We start from the raw sequence: 23,732 nt of genomic DNA, 5'->3' as shown, positions 1-23,732 counted from the left end.
CGTATGGCAGTTCCTTTAAGGGTTTTTAGTACTGTAGAGCTATGTAAGCCTCTGATTGAAAACCTCAAGCAAAGACGCTCCTCCTTATCTATACAAATCAAGAAGACACCCCAATAAAGTCTACAATGTCAAATTCATTCCCTGGCAGAATGCAGTTAACATTTACATTTTTACATTACGATTAGTAGCTTGGCTCAAACAGCCACGCTTTCTTCAGGGAAATTGCATGTGGTATGTGGGCACTAACTAGCCACTCAAGAATGCAGTTAAGCTATAACGAACTTCAAGGTCCAATTTTTGACCTTTAATGTTGGGTAAAAAGACATAAATGTACCAACACAAATCCTATCTCAAAAACAGAAACGTATTTAAAAAAAAAATCAAACAAACAGAATTGGGCACATACTAGTTCAAAATTACTCAAGGTTCAAGTTCAAATCGAATGTGCAGCTTGAATCAAATCAACAATTCGACCCAGGTTATCTTAAATATGAAAGTTGTGTTGATTCTACAGCGATTCAACTCGTTTTCTCCGTATGGTCCTCAAAGCAGTCAAATGGCTGGTTTGGAAAGGATTGAGTCATGTGATGGCAATCTTGAACAAAGATTGTCAACAATTTAGCATTTGTATAAAGTTCAACAATGCAAGAAAAGTGTCAGTGTGCTTTAGAGACCAACAATATCAAGAATCAAGTAATTTTTTTTTTTTTTACAAAGAACAAACAGTAACAATATCACAAAAAGAGCGATTAAAATATTGTGTTCAACAAAGAAAGAATAGGGCATTAGTCGAGCAATCGGAAATTGCTGCATATGTGAAGTTCAGAGGACCAATCTTTGTTAAATTTATTGTTAATTGTTTTTCTACTACGAATGAGTTCAATTTTTGGGGTTGACTATGAGGAAGTTTGCGAATGGTAATTTGTGCAAATTACCAGGGCATTATATTTAGAGTACAAATGTATTGGAATGCAGATATTTTAGGCAAACCTCTGTCATGTGCGTATATAGGAATAGTAACCCCAGCCTCCACCATCAAGATTCTCATTGACTCCATTTACAGATTGAACAACATAGATAGGCGCAAGCGAGCTCTAAATAACGAGGAATTCTGCAGATGGCAGGGATAGGATCAGAAGAGGCAATGACCAGCCTATCCTGCTGTTTGTGATTGGATAGGTTGGAGTAAAACCAGCTGAGAATCTCTCTTGAAACACTTGTGGGACGTGATGAATCTATGAAAAAAATGTATATAAACTACCTTTTATAGATCAAAAAAGATAAAGAAGCAGACATTGTTAGTATCCAACATACAGTCTGTCAGCTATTTTGTTTCTTCAGCTTTTCTGAAAGCCTCTGTGTTCTGCTGCTACTAAAATTTCTTTCTCAGAGCCCTTGACAAACATGGCAAATTGGTTACTGGCCATTACTTTGGTAGTTTTCTGGGTCATCCTGCTTTTTGTGGATTCGTTTGTCCACTTTTAAGAGAATCCAAGAAGATAGCCTCTTCTAGTGACACCTTCATAAGTTGGCACCAATATTCATGCACGAGTTCAAAGTTATTTTTAATCACGGCTGTCATGATGATGAGACTACTTTGCTTTAAGAGCTTTCATGATATTGAATCGTTTTCCCACCGTTAGTTTAGTGAACCTAAACCATCCAATGTTTGTATTTGAAAGTAGAGTGACTTCCTGGGAAGCAGTGAATGACGTGCGAGTAGAATACCAAGAAGAGTACTTGGTTAATAAACATTCAAGGTGGTATTTGCATTTGCAACAGGAGTGGGTGTTTGAGCTGTCAATGTGTCTTTTTTAATGTTAGGTTTAACAAAATAGAACTGTTTATTGTGCAAGCACCAGTGAGTTGTTGATTTTGGGTTGAAGATTTTTAACTTTAGAACAGATAATATCATCCTTCCAGATCTATAAAATGGCCTATATGATTCTGTGTAATCTGGGTGTTTAGTTGAACGTTCATTGTCTCCTCGGCTCTATGTATGGCCTCTTTTCTCTTGAAGACCAAGTCATCAGAAAACCAACTGTTAGTGGTACTGCTTGCTGTGCAGCTTTCCTATAATTGAGATGCATTCATGTCCCAGTATAGAACTGTTTTGTAGGAGATGATGCCTTTCAGAGCTTGAGCTTTTTCATTATTTAGTTGGCGGCATATGCATGCACCATCTTTTTGGAACAGTTATTTGTGGAGTGTGTTAGCAGAGGGGCAAGCTGTGGGTCAATATCCAGGTGGATAATGAAATGGTCAAGCCAACCACGCTTTAATCTGATAGTAAATAATTAGATGTAATATTTTGTTTGATTTCAGTGAGGAAAGGAGAGGCTTGTTTCAAATTATATTGGGATAAAAGCAACTAGTAGGCAATAATGTCTGCACACTATAGTTTATCCTAGCTGATGTTGAAGCCTCTAAAATAGAAGTTGTCATTATGCACAGTTTTTTTCGCGGTGACATCGGGGAGAGAAGGAATAAAATTTGTATAGAATCTTAAATGATGTGTTGGCACAAGGTTATGTTGGTGGAGGTGTTCTATGCCACTTTCAAGGATTTGAAAGATGGAACATGAGGGGATATGGCTGTTTTTTTTGCAGGCGAGGTTGTTTTGCTATGATAGCGGTGCCCTTTTCCCCGCCACTTCAGAATATATCGTATCCAGATTGAAGGGTTTAAGATTGCAGAAGTTTTTGTTTTTGACCCAGCAAGTGCGTGGTACCTTAGTGATTATTTGGTGTTAAGAGGCAGATGTCATAGTAAAAAGAGAGAGAGTGATACAGCATAGAGAGGGTGAGCACCTGGAGAGGAGTATGGGTGACGTATCTGGCAGAAAAGGCAACCTCTACAAGTAGTTAAGTGACTATCAATGCCAATCTCAATCCTCCTACTTGGCATAACACTCACTAGTTGCCCAGTCTATAGCTAGAAGTGTCTGTAATAAGATGTAACACCTGGGAGGTGGAGATGAACAGAGTTGAAATATGCTAGGCAGCTGTCAGAGGGTGAGATGGGTTCAAACAAGGATACTGGCAACTTGGCTCCAGATGATGTGCTGAAGTCTCCCACTGGGTACCTCTTGTGGCATGACGAGTATTTGGCCGGCTTGGTTTGAATGCTTACTTGACATGAAGGGTCTATACTGCTCAAAATGCACGTCTTAAAGGATAAGTAAAAAACACACTGTTTAAATTTCATCTTTCTTCATGTTTAGATACACTGCACCAAGACATGTTACACCATCCCTCTGAGCAGTTCCTTCTAGTCACAGGATCTTCTCAGCACTCTGACTCCTCAAGGAGAGTTCCTCCTAGACAGAGCAGCACCTACCAGTAGTCAACATGTTTATTTGATAGAACCTATGCTTCTTGGCACTCATTCATAAAGAAAGCATGCCTTTCTCTGAATACAAAAGTCATGACTTAGCTTACACCCTAGCTTGGAATGGGGAGCGGAGGTGTCTATGCAGTTCAAAAATGAAATGCAAACATCAAAAACCAAGCTGAAAAAATCTGCGGATCTAGTTGATAATTTCTTCAGGGTTAGACACACTGTATCAGTACCCTGGTAGGCAGACAGGAATTTGTCTGTGCATGGAAGTCTTCTTTTAGATTGTGCCTGTGACAGCACATGCGCACTCACTTGCGAGGGGGTATTGTTTAAAATATAGGGCTTGGAGCCTGCTCATTTCTTACCATTTGTCGGCTTCATTGTCACCTTTGTTTGCTGCCTCCTAATTGGGCAGCATGTGCCAAGCTTCCCTTTCTTTCCTTTTTGTGGAACATGGACCAAGCACAGACTACTTAATTAGTGCCCGTCTGCTGCTTGTGGTGTGATTGAGGTACTGTTTCTACTCCCCTTCCGCTTCCCCATTTTGCATGGTGCTTCCTTCCTTCATTTTCCACTCACTTACTCTTAGTGTTGCCGCCCACTGTCCAGCACAACCCTCATGTTGCTTTCCCCCCTCCTATTGTTGATGCTTGCTACAACCCTACCATCCCGCACCTCCCTCGTGTAGTGCTTTTAAAAAAAATATGTTGCACAGCAGTGTGGGCTTTTGTGCCACTCCCCCCCCCCCCCCCCCAAAAAAAAAGCATTCACAAAGCCAATAGATCTTGCATTGGTGAGTCCTGTTGGCGTTGCTAGTGCTTGTTTTTAGTTGCAGCCTGGTTCACAATTGCTCAAACAGGGTGCTTTACAAGGTAAATTAGTGTTTGCAACATGTACTGCTGTAGGAAACATGCTTTGCACACTCCTGCCATCTAGTGTTGAGATCAGACATTCCAAGTTCTTTTTCCTTACAGGTTTCAGATTTGTAATCCCTAGAACCTACAACACACCAGAACAATGACTCCACCTTAGATTATTTTTCAGCCATTGTTTAAAGACGTGCTTTTTCGGAGAGGTAAATTCGTTTATTATTGGTAGTGATAAGTTAGCCAGTCCGAATAAACTTACACACATCCAACTCCATATAATGGACAAATGATGCCCTTTCTGTTTTGTTACGGCCCTGTGGCATCAAATCTAGAGTTCCATACACCTCCAAAAGACGGAGAAATCTTGTAATACCAATCCAGTGTTGACTCTGCCTGTCAGTTCTATCTACTGCAGCCTCATGGGCAATGCATGAAATCACTCCCCTCAGGCAACACTTGATCTAGGCCTCTCACACGGAAAGGGCACAATGGTGTCAATTAATCTGTACTATGGGGATGAGATGATACTAAACCTTTTAACTCATCCATGTTCCTGCTAGGCCCTGAACAACCCCTCTGCCAATGCTGTGCGTTGTGTGCGTTATATGACCTTGCAGATTGCATATCATTGATGACAACTCTACATGTTACATTTTCACGTAACCATAACCTCATTTAAGTTTTTGTTTTGTTCATTGAATTTCAAATTAAAAAAAATGTAAAATAAGATATTACTCTACTTAACGATGGCACTTTAACCTTTGTTTTTTTCAGTGAAAATAAATCTATTTATGATCACGTTTCCCCATCAACATTTACAAAGTAGATATTGTATTACATTTTACTTGGCAATGGATATGTCCTGTAGCTTTGTTTGCCAGTAGAATCTGTCGTTTAAACTGTGCATTTTAGTTTTTGAAGCTGTAATTCCCATATGCGGAATATGGGCAGTTGTGTAGTAAACCCATGCAAAGACCGCTAACTTGTGATGGGGACAGTCAGGGCAAATTACGGGTTCAAAAGCCGACATTCTTGAACAGAGCTCATTTTAGTGAGACACAGTGTAAGGGGGATTGTATGTACTGAAGGCTTTGCACATAATAAAACGGATGAGACCTGTTTATATCTGAATTGTGATTGCCCTAAAGGGTGCTAAAGTCATCCCAATTAAAAACTATCCCCCTTCATAATTATAAACAGAATAATAATGTATCCAATGTTAATATTAAGTGATAGGGTCATGCTTCAATGTATGACATATATATGAAGCTTATGAATAAGTGATAAAAGATTTCAGGGTATAACTGAGGTTGTTTGAGAATCGGAGTGTAAAATGTATTTAGAGTGAAAATATTTTATTATACATTTAACCCAGATTTTATGTTAATACTCACTATAAAATATTGTGTAAAATACTGACATCTGTACCGCACACTTCTAGAGGCACAAAAACATTTGAAAATGTTAGTGATTTGCACTAATTATGGCTGTTGATGTAAGATCTCGAAGCCCCTTATAGTTTTTGAAGCGAAGCTCAGTGTTAAACCTAGGTTGAGTCTTCAAGTTGGGTAGAGAATCCCATACATGAATGAATGGATTCCTTGTAACAATTTTGTGTCTAGTCCTTGCCAGCCAGCTCTGCATGTGGCACTGTATTCTCGCGTGTCTCTGCATGTAGCAGGTGTTTTTAATGAATGTGTGCCTTTTCCCCAGAATGCTTACCTTCTCCAATAATGTGGAACCCGCCAATGGCTTCCTGGTTCGTTACCTCCGCCGGAAGCTCCTGGAATCGGACAGCGACATTAATGCCAACAGGGAGGAGCTGCTCAGGGTCCTGGACTGGGTTCCAAAGCTCTGGTACCACCTGCACACATTCCTGGAAAAGCACAGCACTTCGGATTTCCTCATTGGTAAGCGAGCTCCATGCCGAAGAGTGCCTGTGAACAGGGCTTCACAAGGGCAAGGCATAGGTGCACTTTTCCCTGGGTCTGTGTTTTTTGGGAATCCGTTCCCTTGCTACACCATGTATTTGCATATTAAAAAGTAGGTTCTGACCTGTTCCTTTACGATGGCGCTAACTTGGCAACACCACACTAGGTGGAGACAGATTATCTGTTTTCTATTTTCCAAGTCTACATGTTTTCTTAATTATGAGCAGCTCCTTGAATCCGAAACCAAAGTTTTAAAATTGTTGTCCCCACCTCACAAAAGCTTCAGACGTGTCTGATTCGGAGTTCAGCAAAAGTGACGCTGACAGCATCTCTTAGAATGTGACAGTAGAAGGCTTTGTTGTATATCTACATCTCTTGACCATGTGTGCCTACTCTTACAGCCATCCACTGACCAATTCTAAAGTTATTCTCCTATGTTTATCTCAAATCTGTATTGCTACTACCAGCAAAAAAACAGTAATTGAAAGATTCCTCTTCTAGAGAAATCTACTCAGCCTCATTTCATTAACTTTTTTTCTTGTGAAAAACGGAAAAATAAATTGTATTTCATTACATATGAAATAGAACATTATATTTTGCCAGCAAAATTGCTCAGTGAGCTAAACCTTCACTGGTGACATCTGCAGTAGTTTTTCAGTCACACGTTTAAATGTCCATGAGACCAAGTCAGCATTTCAGTACAGTTGCTTTAATCAAATTGGTCATTGGTAAATTATTTGATTTACACTGCTCGGTGATGCCAATACTGCAGTATTAAGCACTATATAGGACTATAACAATATTTGAATTGTATTGAAGCTATTAGTACTGCTTTTCACAGTAGTACTGTTGTAGTTCTGTACCTAGTGCCATTACTATTTCTACTGACCGTATTGCTAGTACATCAAGTACTATTAATACTACTGTATCTACTGGTTCTTTTAATGGAGCCATTACTCGGTCTTACTACTGAATGCTGTGCCAAATACTATTACTAATGCTGTATTACTACTGTGACTACTGGTATGATGAGTTCTACTACAATTTCTACTACTACTGTTACATGCCTAGTTATATTTCTACAAGTACTTCTGCTACAAGTAGTGTGTAGTTTTTCAGTGTTACATGTGCTACCTCTAGTCCTGTAGTAATTACTGATACTGCCATTATTTCTCCGACTGATGCTCCTAACACGCTTAGTATCGCTTCTAGTACTACTTGATGAATGAGACTCTTTTCATGGAGCCTGTGTTATAAAATTGATCCTCTTCCAGTTGTTCTTCACTGGACTGCCTGCCATGATTCTGTTTTCCAAGATCTCAGCACAGTGGAATCACACCAGCCCATGCACTGCTGGTTAGTCCTCCAGCAGTGTGCCCCAACCCGGTCACTGTACCTAATCTCACTCTTCGACCATGTGTGTCTCTTCTTGATAACCAACGCATGTTCTTGTCTCATCTTTTAGGGCCCTGCTTCTTCCTGTCCTGTCCAATTGGGGTTGAAGATTTCCGCGTCTGGTTTATCGACCTGTGGAATAATTCCATCATACCGTACCTGCAGGAAGGTGCGAAAGATGGCATTAAGGTATGGCATATTAAATGGAAACATTTTGACTGTTGCAACATGAAAACCTACATTGCTCCATCGTTCTCACTCCTTGTTTACTTATCCTACTTACTTAATTTTTGCACAGTTTTTTCATATTATTACTTGGATTCCATTCCATTTGAGAAATATTAAATCCCTGCTTTGTTCAACAAACCCTCATGGATTCTTTTTACATTTTCTTATTGGCCTGGCTCCCCCAGCACTTAGAAGTCCATCCATGTAAAATCCTGTGGAAGACCAACATGTTGTCTTATGACCAGGCTCAGCTGTTGTTGCCTGCATTCCCTTTATTTGATCACCACTGTGCTGGCATACAAACTAAAGTCTCATGAGCAATGTGGAGTAGGGTGGCCTTCTCGCTTCATGTCATCACTGGCACCTTGCTTCCACTTCTGGTCTGTTGTGTGACAACTACAGCTTTTGAAGTATTTTGGCCTGATTTATACTTTGGAGAGCGACCCTATGCCCGTCAGAGTGAGAAGGGTCTTTCCTCCACCACTTTGGCTGGACTGCCACCCACCATATTAAGAGATACCTGCTGACCTTGCATAGATACCTGTGCTTTTAAAGAAGCAGCCATCACAGTGGCATCTCTGAAGGCACTGAACGTTGGGTGAGTGGCCGCCATGTTTTAGAGCCCTTCACCAAACTTTGTTTTCTAAAAACAATCCCCTAAACTTGACTTGAAGTTTGTTATGAAAAACAAAAAATAAATTACCCTGACAGTCTGGGAGCATTTTGCCAGGATGTAGGCCTTTTTATTTTTCTGTTCAGGACAACCAGTTTTAGCAGACAGAGTACGCCGACATGTTAAGGTAGAGCCTGGTATTCTGTGTGATTGATGAATGGCTGTGAGAAGGTGGTTCTGACCATCTGAGCGACCTGGATTTTTCACTTTTTAAACACCAGATTTTTTAGCTTTTACTGTGAGAGAGCCTCATTAGCCTGGACTTACCCACCGTGAACTCATCATAAAATGGACTGCTTGTGAATTTCAACGGTGTCCGCTTTGTAAGATAAGGCCGCTGTGCTGCAGCTAGGGTTCCTGTTGTGCGCAGCCCAGGAGCTGGTACAGATAAAATAGTGTGGCAGGGAATTATGCAGAGTTGGGTGGTGACATGGAATAGTCTTTATAATGTGGGGAGACACATGTAAGGGAAAGTCAGTGTGCTTTACTGTTTCACAGTAGGAATATGCAGTAAGGTGCAATGGTTTGGTTATGTGAGCTAAAAGTATGGGAAAGGAAAGCCCCGCACGCATATGTCATGTGAAGATATTATGGTTTGAAGGTTAAACTTTTTTATATAACTGAGTTCTTTTGATGATAATGTGATGGCGGGTGGGGCTTTCCAGGAAAGGATTGCATATGTGTTCTAAGCCATACTGTACACTTTGAACCCTAACACTGCACACACTACCCCTGCAAGAGGAGGGTCTCTTCTCAAGAGGTATAGGGACAGCAACTGATACCCACAACACAGATTGGGGTGTAGTGGTGGATCTGACTTTGGGGGACAGGAGAAGTAGGGAGTCCAGGGAAATTCCTGCGCTTTTCAAGGGCAGAGTAGGTTTCCACAGGAGGGGCCCCAGCTAGCCTTCCCCAGCTGAAATTTTTGTTGCCATTGGCGCAGGCCAAAACCACTGGAAGGATGAGGCAGGAGGTTTCTTGACCCCGGGTAGTGACACCCCTGGGGTTCCCATGGTGGGGGTCCCGAGAATATTTTCCCATGGTGGGAGGAGGGTGCGGGAGAGTTGTGTGTCCGGCAGGTCCCCAGGTTAACTGGTGGGGAGCGTGAGCAACCCAGGGGTGGCCCATGCTGGTTGTTGGCCCCAAAGCAGGGTAGTTATTGAGCTATGATGTGTAGTGATAGCCCCTAGGTACTCTAGGTGGGCTAGGTAACCTACCCAGAAGAGATCGGAGAGGGGGTGTCGGACTCCCTAGATTCCAGGTGAAGGGTTAGTGGTTGATCTTGAGGTGTCTGGGTCGGGTAGGCGGTTACCCAAGGAAGCAAAAAGATGTCATCCTGCAGCTTGTGTTGTGAACCTGAAGTGGTGGCTGGGGCGACGATGCCTGGCCGAGTGTCCAGTCAGGTAGGTCCTGGGAGGTCAGAACCAGGACCAGGAGCATGACCCCGCCCGACCCCCCCCACCCCTCAGCTCAATGCAGATAGTCCCACCCTGAAGCCAGGTGGGGCCCATCCTAAGTGAAGGGACCCAATGCTTCTGAGGAGGGAGGTGCAGGCCAAGCCGGGATCTTGAGGGTCCCTGGCTAATTGTGGTAGTACCACTCTGAAGACAGTTGGGGCCCATCCTAAGTGAAGGGACCCTGTGTTTCAGAAGGGGGTGGCGCAGGCCAACCAGGGATCATGAGGGTCCCTGGACAGTCTCCCAGGGCGCTGCAGGGGGACTAAGATGTGCTCTGAGAGGTCGGCCTTGGTTAAGCAGGAATCGGGGCTTACAGGCTCTCTAAGGATACTCTGAGAGGAAGGCATGTCTCTCGGAGGGAAGTGTGCACAGGCCTGTTCTCACAGCAGAGAACAAGGAAAGGGTCTAAGTTCTCGGAGTAGTTTCTGTGGGCAGCTACCAATGGGGGGGAATGAGCTGCAGGATGTCTGATGAGGCACCCTCAGTATTACTCCCTGGCACTGCTAGTGTGGTAGTGAAGCCGGTCTGAGGTCCGATCAGGGAGCCAGGCCAGAGGCCAAAGGTGCTTCTCTCTAAGGGAGAAGCACCTTTCTGTCATCCTGAAAGGGTTGTGGCAGCTGAATGACCCCAGTGACAGGCTTTGGGTGAGGGTCCAGGGAGGTGCAGTTTTAGGGTGCAGGGACCCAAGGGAAGGAGGGTACTGGGTGGAATAATCTCCAGAAGAGGGACTAGGTAGTGACCCAGGGATGGGGTTTAGACCTATCTCGGGTGACCGCAGCAGTGCTGAGGCACTGTTCCCTTGTCCAGAGAGATGGTAGGCGTAGTGTTGGTTGACCAAGGGCAAGGGTAGGCCTAGTTAGGCTCAGTCCATGTAGACCGTGAGTGACCTAGATGCATCTAACTTAGAGCCAGGAGGGTTCCTAGGGCAGTCTGGGATCCCTGTAACTGTTGGAGGTCTCATGGCTGGAAGACCTAGGTGGTCTGAGCGGATAACTGGTGAGTAGGGGGTCTGGTCAGAACCCTGGTCACTGGTTATAGCTGACTAGGGTAAGAGCACCCATGCATAGTGGCTATTTCTTCCCCATAGGAAACAGCTGGGCGCAGCGTGTGTGAGAAGGTGGTTCTGACCATCTAAGCCGCCTGGATGGTTCGCTTTTTGAACACCTGGTTTTTGAGCTTTTACTGTGGGAGAGCTTCATAAGCTGGGACTCACCCACAGTGAACTCATGATAAAATGGACAGCATGTGGATTTCCCCGTGTCCGCCTTGTGAGATAAGGCCGCTTGCCCTGCAGTCAGCGTAAGGGGCATCGGACTGGTTACATGTGTAAACATATGCACCCATGTAAGGGCTGCGCTGGGAAAGATTCCTTTTGTGCGCAGCCCAGGAGCTGATACAGATAGAATGGTGTGGCAAGGAATTATGCAGAGTTGGGTGGTGATATGGAATAGGCTTTATAATGTGGAGATACACATGTAAGGGAAAGTCGGTGTGCTTTACTGTTTCATTGTAGGAACTCTCCATTATTCCACTATGGAGACAGACCACATGGGGTTGTTCAGTACCCTAGGGCCTACAAACTCCAGACACACGCCAAAGTACACTGTAAGTTGTGTAAAAATTATTATTCTACGGAGTCCAAAGCCATATCTGTACTGCTTATGGGTCATTCAGAAATGTCATATTCTTCTGAGTCAGCTCATAACCAGAGCCCGGCCGGGTGTGACCCTGCCAGGCTGTATTAATTACCTTCCTCCTCAAGCTGTAGCATCAGAGGCCTAGCCCTTCACTGCAAGCATTCCCAAGGGCGAAGGTCTTCTCTCCAGGAGGGAGAGATGGGGTGAAGCTGCAAGGTATTAATAAGCAGCTGTCACCCAGGCACTAGGCCTACTCCGGGCCCAGGCCATGAAGGCAGCAAAGGGGTAAAGTGGCTTTTGAGAGACAATGTGGCATGAGACCCCTGCAAGATGCCATTTTGAAGTATCCCAGAGGCCTGTGCAGGAAGAAGGGCGCAAGGGCAGAGCGTTGATGTCGTTGCAGGATAGGGTAGAAGTGCCTTTCAGCTAGCCCCATCCAATTAGTCTTAAAAGGTCTTGCACAGGAAGAGGAACTCTCTCTGGGGTGTGGTCTTGCTGGCACCAAGGGCAGTTGGAAGGAGGAACCCCCTGACTACCCCAGGACTCTGGACTGCGCCTTTCAGAGAGTCCAGGGCCAGTGAGAAGAAACCTGGGCTTCTGCACAAGGAGAAGAGAGGCCCAGAAGGAGAGCCAGGTGAAAGGCTGGCTCAGGGTGCCAGTGAAGACAGCTCCTTGCTGCGTTCACCCTCTTGGAGGCTAAGAGGATGGCAAAAAGTGCTCCAGGTGACTAGGGCTGGCCACCATTAGAAAGCGGAGGCTGTGATTGTTGAAATCCGCCCCACAGGGGCAGAGATAAGCCCAACAGAAGGTAGTCGACCTTTGACCTTTAATCGGACCGACATCGAAGCGCGTGGGGCTCTGCCGCCGGTCTCCGATGTGCCCCAGGGTGGGTCAGGTCCCGGGGGCTGTCCCCAGAGGAAGGAGATGCTGAGGAGAGCCATCACGCCCCTGTGATGGTGCCTACGAGGCACAGGCTCTCAATCCTAGACCCCCGCGAAGCAAAGTCGGGGAGCGCCACCGCGCTTCCCGAGAAATGACCCCTAGACATGTATTCCTGCTACTGCATTAGTTGAACAACCAGACTGTCAGCCACTGTGATTAACATGTGTATACTGAATGGTCCGTCTGATATGTTCAGTCAGGGTAATGTGTCACTATGGTAGGTGTTCCCATTATAAATGCTTGTTGAGATAATGGGAAAAGGGTGCAACTAGGGTTGTGCAAGTGGGAAGGGCCCTCGCTCCACATTATGGTTAACCCACTGAATTTAGGGGCAAGATGATGTTCATACATGTGGGGTGGGAATGTGTACACAATGTCAAGAAGTATTTCCAACAGCTTATGTTTATTTGTAAACTGATGCATAGTATTGAGTAGTGTGTGTGTGTGTGTGTGTGTAATACATGTACTCTTCCTTTTTATAAAGAAAAGTACAGTGTGGACAATCAATTATTGAGTGTTATTTCTGCGTACCTGTAAATGGAGATTACTAGAACTACACCACCTCCCTTGAGTAGACCTTAGACTGCCCAACAGCGCTACCCTCTGAAAATCAAGAGCTACAATGGGGTGTTTGGTTCCCAGTGAAGGACAAATGTAGACCCATTATTTGTGGAGGCCTCACAACGAATGCCTCGTTTTCCAACAATGGCATGATCACTGCCTGAGAGCCCAGTTGCTCTATGTGGAGCCAGGAACCTGAGTGACAGGATTGAAATGTGCGGGCACCACATACATGGGCGACCAGTGCACCCAGATGACTCTCTCCACAAAAAGTTTTTTTTTAACATACCGAAGGGTTTCACCTTAAAAGATTGGATTGTATCATTCCATCATTGGCATTTATTAAAAGTGATAGGTTTTAAACAGGAATTTACTAGCTAGTTTATAATCATTCTCCCTCCACCCTGACAATAAGTGCTATTAGTGATACGGCACGACAGCAAGTGATTTGTCAATTGCAAATCGATTTGGCCAAGATTTTTGTCAAACAAGGACAACCTTATAGTCCATTAAATTACACACGAGATTTTTGTACAGCTTGAACTTCCATATTTGTTGCTCTTATATCGATAATTAAGGGAAAGGAGGCTCTCGGAAATTAAATATTTGCCTAAAATCATACCTTTCGGTCAAGCTACAAAGCGGGGATTGGCCCCATTTTTTCTGGCTTCCTGCTGTGCAGGTAAGCCACTAGATGTCTTTTACTTCTATTTTACATCAAAGGTTAATGCTCTGTCTTTAATTCTTCGCACCCGAGTTTAGATTTTTTTTGGCAGGAGGGAGCTACATGAGACTGGTTTATTTTGGACCTCAAACTAAGCCAGAACCAGGCATCAATCTCTAGTCTTTAGTCACTTGACATCCTCTGTTTTACAATGTTATGCATGTAGAAAAATTCATCAAGATATGGGACGCTCTTTCAGGTTTCTAAAAAATTTAAAGCCTTACCTACAGAATTGGTTCTTTAATCTTTTTGCTTTTTCATCAAATTTGTTATCAAAAGTAGTTTTGAAAAGGACAATTTGCCCCTCTTTTTTTAAAGCGTTCTTGCGGGGAGAACCCCCACAAACCCTCTTATGCCATTCAGGCTCAACTGCTTCGCTCAGCGACTCATACCCACCCCCAACAGCTACTCCCACATCTTTTAAAAGTCACCAGCTGCCACTGCTAGCTAGCTACAAAGGAAAGTTGGCTCTGTATTAGCAATTTAATCAGGTTACCAACAACTCTGCATGGCATTCATCTATAAAACGTAATCTTTTCTCTCTTTAGGTGCATGGGCAGAAAGCGGCATGGGAAGATCCGGTGGAATGGGTGAGAGACACACTGCCATGGCCCTCTGCTCAGCAGGACCAGTCTAAGCTGTACCACCTGCCCCCACCCACTGTCGGACCCCTCAGCAGCACCTCCTCTGCCGAAGAAAGGACCACGAAAGACACCACGCCAAACTCCTTAGACACAGACCCCTTGGTTAGTACAGATGGAGAATACTTCATTTTTGGTGTAACCTGATCAGGTCATTGCAGTTTAATTCGATAATTTTTTGTGTAAATTAGTGTAATGTTTCTAGGATGATGGAGGCAGAATTCTGTGATTAGTTCCTTTTTGGAGAAAGAGCTTTGTTTCAAGCTTCAATCTTGTGAACATGCATTTCTTAGGCAAACAGTTGCAAATCCACATATCATTATTTCTCATCAATAGTCTAATATATCATTTTTACAGCATGAAAATCTCGGAAATTCACAGGTTGTAGTTAATTCCACCATTTATTGGTTGAGCTCAGAAAGGAATTTTGATATTCATAAAACTTACAATGTGTGCATGTAGCCTCAGCACAATAGAAGTAAATATATCTACCCGAGGCCCACAATGTTACACACCCTGCATGCCATTCTCAGGTAATCATCCTACAAGGGAGGGTAACTTGTTAAGACCCAATCATCTTCAAAAGAGTTTTACTTTGGAACTCAGTCATACAGGTATTACGAGAATGACCCCAAATTGCTTCATGTATGTGGCTTCTCCCCGTACTTTTTATATTCGTTATGGACAAAATGGCCTTTTATGTTTTTTCTACAGTGTCCTTTGACATTTCTAGGACTATACGTCCACAAACTTTGTGATGGTGTTCTTCCCTGAGATCACATTAACATCGTGTCAGGTTTTTAGTAGCTTTAAATCAGGTACATTAAGAATATAAAAAGAGGAATGCTATGCGTTATGTGCAGTGGTGCCTGGGTTAATTTTATCCAGCTTTCTGAAACTGTGCAACACGCTCACCCAGCGACTCCAAATCTCAACACTTGAGCATGAAGGAGGCTAAGTACACAGAGGTCCCTGAACACATCCTCTGAGACACAGGGGTATTTTGGTATTTCAAGTAAACCTCAATGGATTTTCACACACAAAAACCCTTTGTCGTTTTGGCCATTCCACAGGCTCCTGAGACAAAATCACAAGCCAAAGAATTGTTTGAAGAGTATGAAAAGAGACTTAAAACATGATATAGACACGTGTAACTTAGCATTGTTTTTGTTCCTCTGTTAAGATGTAACCTTTAGACAGACCTACTTGAGAGCTTGTTCATAAATTGGTTCTTTAAAGTGAAATAGATATAATTGTGGCCCTGAAAAGAATTTAATGCTCTGTATTCAGAGCATCCTGTTCCTAAAGAGGGAAAATGTACCTTTGTGGAGACTTTAAAAACTACATCTGTTCCTTAAAATCATGTCAAAAGTCTCCTAGAGAAGGACCAGGCTCCATAGAGGACTTCTCCTCTATACCGATAAGATTTTATCCACAACTATCAGGGGCTAGTGCTACAAATGACACAGACTTAGGTTTGCATTGTAAACTGCATTATTCTGCAATCTAGGGGTTAGACCTTGAAGTCTGTCTTTTAAACCCAAATTCTGTACTTCAGGTGTCGACCGTTGGTGGAGTCTCCGCTGGCATATATAGAAGCACCAGAACCAGAGGAGCATGAACAAGTGTAGCAGGGTTACCAAGTGAGGATATTGTTCCCTACCCAATAAGATTTACACTATCACATGAGGTCACTGCATACAAAATATTAATACAAAAGGCTGGTTTGCTTTATAGAGTTAAGGTGAACGAGGAGGAATGCGACTCTTATTTTCGCTTTAAAAGAAGCCCTTACAGGGAGCTCCCCTTCCTACATATGATCCTCAGTGCTACAGACAGGCAAAGCAAATTCTGTGGCACCTATTGAAATCTAAGACGCCAAAGATAGAATGTAATTACAACTACACCGGAGGAAGGTGAAAGGAGGAATCTTGACTGTGAGGCTGTCTTGAAAATTGCTATTACACCAATGAATATTAACACGTCTATATAGTTGCATAGCTCAACCACTATATTGATAGGACTAGGAATTTTTATAAGACTAACCAACTTAATGTTGCTTTTGCTAAAGCCTACGAGGATCAGCCTAGTTCCTAAGCAGGCATTGCAAGGTGGATTGTCAAACACATTTAGTCGTGCTATGTGTAGTCAACTGTTAGTGCTTGTCGCACTGTAGATTCACATGTATGTTATTACTACTTTACTTTACAAAGCATTTTCTATGAAAAAGCAAGAACATAATCTAAGTCAGTCAGATTATTGATACATTGTGAACTTTGAAATGTAATCCCACATCATTCTCAAAACTGATACTTGATCTCTTCAAGTAAACAACCTGTACTATTCCAAATACAACACTAGATTGTAGGATAATGCACAGCATTTGATCGACAGACTGCGAACAGGTAGTGAAAGGTAAGTAACATGTTCTTCTCTAGTGCACTTCTACCTCTTATCAAAATGGGTTTCAGTACAGGAAATGTGGTGAGGATAGGCAGACCAGCAGATACACAGGAAGACCTCTGTGTAGGCTCATGATCCTGCAATCGCATCTAATACCAAGAGGCTGTATACATTTGTGCTGTCAGGAGTCATGGATGAGGATTATGTGCTTCAAGTTGAGATATAGGTGCATGTGTGGAGTAGTGATGGAATGGAAATGGGGGAACATTGCAAGGTAGGATTGAGGTGCACATCTAGAGCGCTGTGCAAAGGTGCATTGGCACTCCTATGAGTGTTAAAAAAATATTGAATCCATTTAATATGAATGTCGGGGAGGGAGAATGTGGACCGTCTGAGCTGTAGAACAGCAAGAGGATGGTGTCCTGGGAAATCAGTGTATGAGAGCAGTTCTGAGAATGCAGTAAGGGTGTTCAGGACCTAAAAGAAGCATTCTGACAGATCATGCTAGTATTAAATTAGTAGGTAGTGCTGAGGACAGGAATGTGAAGGCAGGAAAGCTACGCCCAGAAAAAAAATGATTGTAGGCACCAGTAGAGAGCAAGAATATTGAGGGCACCAACAGGCTTTGTGCTGATTCAGTCCTGGACCACCTGAGGGTGTTGCAGGGCAGAGATGACCTGATCATAACACCCCTGCTGGGGTTCCTTGAGAGGAAGAGCTATCGAATTAATGTGGACTTACAAGAGTACTGTTGTTGTGTCTGGTGTTTAGTTCAATTGACTGTTTGATTGGATGGGCAGCCTGAATGCATAGAATCATTAAAAAGACCTCAACCCTCTTTTCTCTCACCTCACAGATGGCTATGCTTCTAAAGCTGCAAGAGGCTGCCAACTACATAGAGTCTCCGGACTGTGAAACCATGGGGGACCCAAACCTGCAAGCAACACTTTAAATGAGCTATGCGGCTCGGACACCGGGCGTGAAGGTGACTCAAGCCGGCCAGATCTGTGGTTTTACAAACTATCAAAGATTTTTTTTAACAGTTTTTCCGCTGTCAACACAGGATTTTTTTTTATAAGAGGTGGAGGAAGCTGAGCTCACCTCGCCCCAAATCTCAATGCACTTGAAGACCATTTTTCCCACTTGATTTACGCAGGGACATGCTTAAGAGGGATGTTGCGTCTCCATTTTTTCTCTTTTGCTGCCAGCTTGACACACTCAGAATGGATGGCGGCTGTAGCAAATAAACCTGGTGCTCACTTAGAAAATCCTGGAAGACGCCTGCCAGGCCACAGGTATCGGCCTCACAAATATTGCTGGGGAACCTCTGCAGCTCCAGCCTGGCTGAGGAGCAAGTTCACTAGTAGGGAACCACTGTTGCCCAGTGTTGTGCACTCCCTCTGGAATGGAGATATTTAACGGCACAGCCATCAACCGGACTCACTCTGGAGGTGGCAACGTGGAAACCACTGAAGGAGTGCTCTCTCAACACATATCAAGTGGGGAACCTCCACCAGAACATGGGCTGTGTTTTTAAAAAAGTACAGGAAAGCATCGGATAGGAAAAACAATCAGTGACGTGGACAAACAATCGGTGACATGGAAAAACACTTTGCTTTCAGCAGAGCATAAAGTTAGAGATAAGGACTGTTAAGACTGTATTTGTACTTTTATTTAACTTGCATGGTCGTCGTTGAGGAAGGACTTTGAATAAATCCTTTTTCTTTGTCTATCTTTTGATATTTATTTTCACTTAATTATGATTTGTGTCAATTTTCTGCCTTATGACATGCCCAGCCCCTTATTTTGACCTTTCTCCTATCCCCAATCACAGGTGCCGTCAGCATGTCTTCATAAAACTGGTGCTGACTGGATGACCATCCAGTACAAACACACCTCATAGGTCCTCTTGGCTTTCAGGTTCCTCCATGCATGGTAGCTGCACCCAATTTCTGTGCCTTGGCAGAAAGACGTTTATACTGCAACGGGGATCTTGGCTGAACAGGGGTTGCCCGGTTTGGGGCAGAGACCACCTCTAATCTTTTTTCCGATTAAATGAATTTCACAACATGGTGGCAAAAGGTATTTAGAACCGTCCGAACAAAATATGTCATACTGTTGTGGTCAAAGTTGTATTGCTCCTTCCCTTATTGGTTCAGATGATCTCATGTGGAAGAACCAATTGGAAAGAGCTTTACGAGACTCTCTCTTCTCTGTTTAGAAGAGGAACTTCAAATGGGTCGATTAGTTAATTAGATATGACTTAGTATCTTTAAAACCGGCACTACCTTCTGTTTTCAGAAAAAGAAATTCATAATTTAGAAGCTCGCCTTAAACCTATTTTAATGTAATTAGGAGTTGTCTTCAAAGTTTGCTGCACGTCTTGCTGTTAGTGAATGTATACTTTTTGAAAGAGGTTCACTTTTAATCTTGAAGTCGTCCATGTAGTTATTAATTCCCTCCTTAGTTGCATAGTCTTTCAATTCTAAGTAGTTTACTCTGTAGCTAATAAAATGACGAGTCTAAATTAGGGGTCCGTGAAATTGAAGGACTTGACAAACATTACAAAAGTTATGGAATTTAATAACTACTTGTTTAATAGTATAAGCAAAATCTACAAGATAGATCTGCTAGGGTAGAAAAACCTGCAGATTGGCTTTTTCGCTGACTATTTTTTTCAAGAGAATACATTTCTTTTTGAATCCTTGGATCCTTTTTGAAATGTTTTTCTACTGAAAGATGACTAATTACCCCCAGCCATTCCAGTGGAATGATACTTTGGTACACCCCTGGCCTAAATAGGATTTTACTTTAGGACATTAATTTTCTAATATCCTTGCTCTGAAGTAAGACGTGGAATGCGAGTAGACTATAGAGGCTTATTTATTTAAGCTTACACCGAGAATTACAGCTTTCTTGTTTGATTTTGCTTCATTTGTAGCCCTTTTTGAGAACTCTTTTTCGGTAGTGTTGCGATTTTAAAGGTACCTGTGGTCAGCCAACCAATTCAAAGCAGTAATTATGGAACTCATATGGTGCCGTGGGTAGGCATTGTGCTGGGATATTTGTCAGCCTTGAGGACCTGAAACGCATAGGTAATAACAGCTATATATGCAACTGGAAGCGGTTATCAATATGGTGGTTCAGATATGGTGCTGTAATAACAAGCCTTACTATCTGCCATTGAAACATCTGCCACTGCAGTGACTAATACAAACAGACTTTCAGACAATACTCTGCAGCTTATCTCCTCCATGCCTGTGCCATGATTGCCCTTTCCACATCACTCACCTCTCGCTTTCTTCTTCACTGTTGCTCCTTGATATCTAGCCTGCCCATTTCCACGCTGGCTAACAAACTCCTCCTTTTACGCATCCTTTAGTGCCACAAGATGACCACAGAAGCTAGCCACAATAAATTCCATCTGGTGGAGCAGGTTGTGCCTGCGCATGTTCTGAGATTTAGGAGCGATACATGACTAATAACACTTTAGGAGAATTTACCTGTCTGAAATTAACAAGTGGGGGCCTAAATGAAGACCGCGGTTCTCATTGTGTGATTTTTTTTTTCCCCAAGTGAATGCTGTAACGGAGACTCTTCTGCTTCCTGGTTGGCAGACCTGCCATCATGAATAAACATTCTCCTTTTCATTTGGTACACGTTCGTACAGCGATAGTTCCCAATCCATCCTCTGTTTATCGTTTCATACTTATACAAAATAAACTCTGTGAACAGAATCCCTTTAGTTGGTGTCTCGTTTTGAGGTGCTTCTAAAATGGCCAACATTTGGAGTACTTCTTTGAACATCATGCTGTTAGCAGAGGGTCACTGTTTCAAAATAAGCACCTGGGCCAATGGGTAGGCGGCAGAGGAGAGAGTGGGGTATTTTTAAATTCAGGTAATTGATGTATTATAGAAGTAATGACTGTTTAGTGGTCGTACACTTGATAGCAGGGTGATTTGTTTTTTCTGTCTCAGATGTGAGATTGCAGAGACAGAATTGATTCCTTTTTCTTGGAAATCTTTTTGCCTACATTTTTATCAGGGTAGACATTTGGACTATACTTAAGTTTTTTTTTAGTTTTCACAAAAGTCATTTGTTAACTTGATTTCAATTTGTTTCCCAGAAGCCATTACACCTGAACCCTTACATTAATCGTTACTCACAAGTATCAATGGTCTTTAATGGATTTAAGTGGAGTATTTATCTGCTTTACAAATGTTTTATACAGAAAAATAACAGCATGAAAACTGCAGTGCACAGCTTCGTGATATACGCTTGTCCATTTTCAACTGCTTTCCCATTAAGTTGTATTGCGTTTGATGTTGTCCTGCGTTTGATGTTGTCCTGTGAATTTCTGTCACTGTCTCATCAATGCATGAACATATATTACATTTACCTATTCGGTCTCAACCCTAACCACTTGGAAAACTTGGTATCATGCTTATATTCAAGCCATTCAAAACTTTATCAGTTTAGAGTATTTCTGCAGGTTCCCAGGCAAGGTAAGCCATAGCAGGTATTGTTACATTCTCATTTATTGTAGACCTAATTAATATAATCGCATATCAAAGCAACAAAACTGTGACATCCCACAAACCGTCAACCATTCTAAGATGTACAACTATCTTCTGGGTAAACAGGCTGTGAAGTATCTAGGGGATAACATGGATCCTGAAGCAGCGGTTAATATATTGTTAAAGAAAGTGACTCCCGTTTTAGATATTTTTCTTTGATTAATATTGTGTGCCACCTGAAATATCTCTGTGTCCATAGTTGGAGTTTCTTTGTAGCTCACTGAACCACTGAAGTTGGGAACTTTTTTCAACTAGCAAAAAAAACAAAGTAATTGCAATTGTTGGAAATGGTTTAAACAATCGCCAGCCCAACCACACTGCCTCCTTCTCAAACAGCCTAGAGCTGCCCTGTGGATTTTCCATCCTTCTTTCCATGCATATTTGTCCTGGTAATTGCTACTCACTTATGTTCTGCTAAGGTTATGTTTCTGAACAGATTATAGGCACAGCATAAACACTGGTTTGTGCTGATGGGAGCCCTGCACTATCATTGGAGATCATAAACTCTATACTTCTCCATGCTTTAGATGTCTCCCCTGGACCAAGCTACTTGATGTCCCTGACCCACAGGAGTCCTTGAAATACTGTTTCATGGTGGATTTTGCGTTACTTGTGTTTTACGAATAAATACACAGGAGCTTCCCTGTAAACGTCTATGAAACATGCTTATCCGAATGTCATCTTCAATTCATTGAGGTTGCGTTCATGAACAATTCAAACTATTTAGAAGAACTTTATTAGGTATAGGCAATAAGCATCTAATGCATTTCATGATGAGCACTATTAAATAAAAAATAAACTCTTGCATCAAGTAACCTTTATCTTTGCATACATTCAGTACAGTACAAATCATGTTCGCCCCATGTGGATCAAAGTAAGAACCTGTGCCAGATGTGTGCTAAAGTAAGAACCTGTGCCAGAATTGATGGAATACTACATTTTGAACTTGCCTACAAAAACTATGCCAACTTATTTGTTTCTAAAATAGCTTGAGTAGTCGACCTCATTTCGAACCTCTTCGTCGTTAGAGGGTCATCATCAGGACACAGGAAAATGTTTGCATACACACAATATTAAAAAATTTGGAAGACAGTTCAAAGAAGAGAAAATTATTTTCAGTGCAATTTGCAAGCCACCGAGTCCTGAACATAACCACAATTGGCAAAGCCCATAGGTCTTGCCTTTCTGACCAAATGGCTTTGCCAAAGCCGTGTAGCCACTCTGTACTGCAGCAGCAAGATTGTACAGCATGGCGAAAAGCTTTAAAAAAAAAGCACAATCCCACCGCAGTGTCATTATGTAGGTGCCCACATTCTCAATTTGATTTTTTTGGATGTGTTTCTACAAAATGATGCAATTGCATTTTTACATTTTTTGTATTAACAGTCCGTGATAGATTGGTAAGTAAACATAGACATGGAAGTAATGCAAAGCACTGGCAAGCCAGACTGGTTGACAGCAATTTGCTGCCCAGTCCTCCGCAACATAATAAAAAATGCATAAAAAAAAAAACAGGTTGAGAAAAGGGTCAGCAATGACTGGGTAAGAATGGGCACCAATGGAGTGCGCAGGAGGATGGAAGGGTGGATGGCACTTGAGGGAGAGTCAGACGAGCAAGAAAGCATTGGAGAGGGAGAAGTACACGAGAGCGAGTGCATATCGGAGGGGTGAGATGTGAGACCAGTGAATTAATCAGGGTCGTAGTAGCCATGAGTTATATTCAAACTCGATCAAAAAATAAATAATTTGATTTAAAAGGACACAAAGCAAAAGTCCTGGTCTTCCCTGAAAAGGAGCTTTATATGCAAACATGTTGACTAATATTGGTTATTAACTACTTAGTAGAGTAGTAGAGATTTGATCTGTGAGTTCTGTTCAACAAAATCTTCTATTCTTTCAAGTCTGATGCGGATTTTTATTTTATTTTTTTTAATACACGTATGGGCGGAAATCTTTTGTATTTTACTCTATGCATTATCTGATTACTTACTGCTCTAAGCACTTTACACTATGATGTTTTTGATTTTATGATACAATTCATCTTCCATTAATGAAAATGACATGAAGGGCTGGTGTTTTTTTTTTTTTTTTTATTTATTGCGGCTTATTAATTGCATTACAAGATTAATACCTATAAATTATGAAGTTGCTCTAACTGGTTCGTTTTGTTCGTGAAGGCAACCTGAATACATGGTCGATGAGTTCTATCCAAAGAGCTTTGTACATGGAGTCCATCCAAGTTTAGTCAGAGCTACAAATAACATTTTTGCACTGCGGAAAGTGCTTATTACCTATGATAATGCAATATTTATAGACTAGGCTAGAGACTCATCAACCTCCTTTTAACAGTAGTT

The 23,732-nt window shown here is 42.4% G+C and overlaps 1 protein-coding gene across 10 annotated transcripts in view; it reads left to right on the top strand.

Annotated features, from left to right (window-relative positions):
• Positions 1-18,530, top strand: part of NAV1 (neuron navigator 1) — a 678,674-nt gene extending 660,144 nt beyond the window's left edge. For all 10 annotated transcript variants that reach the window (XM_078644181.1, XM_078644180.1, XM_078644179.1 and 7 more), the window contains 4 exons: positions 5,922-6,118; positions 7,605-7,723; positions 14,305-14,502; positions 17,657-18,530. In XM_078644181.1, the coding sequence (XP_078500307.1) occupies positions 5,922-6,118; positions 7,605-7,723; positions 14,305-14,502; positions 17,657-17,752 (610 nt within the window). In that variant the 3' untranslated portion in view covers positions 17,753-18,530. The remainder of the gene's footprint in view (positions 1-5,921; positions 6,119-7,604; positions 7,724-14,304; positions 14,503-17,656) is intronic.
• The last annotated feature ends 5,202 nt before the right edge of the window (positions 18,531-23,732 follow it).

Source organism: Lissotriton helveticus, chromosome 5_1 (assembly GCF_964261635.1).
Source record: "Lissotriton helveticus chromosome 5_1, aLisHel1.1, whole genome shotgun sequence".
Lineage (NCBI taxonomy): Eukaryota > Metazoa > Chordata > Amphibia > Caudata > Salamandridae > Lissotriton > Lissotriton helveticus.
Note: the sequence above shows the minus strand (reverse complement) of the source record. Positions and strands in the feature narration are given on the sequence as shown.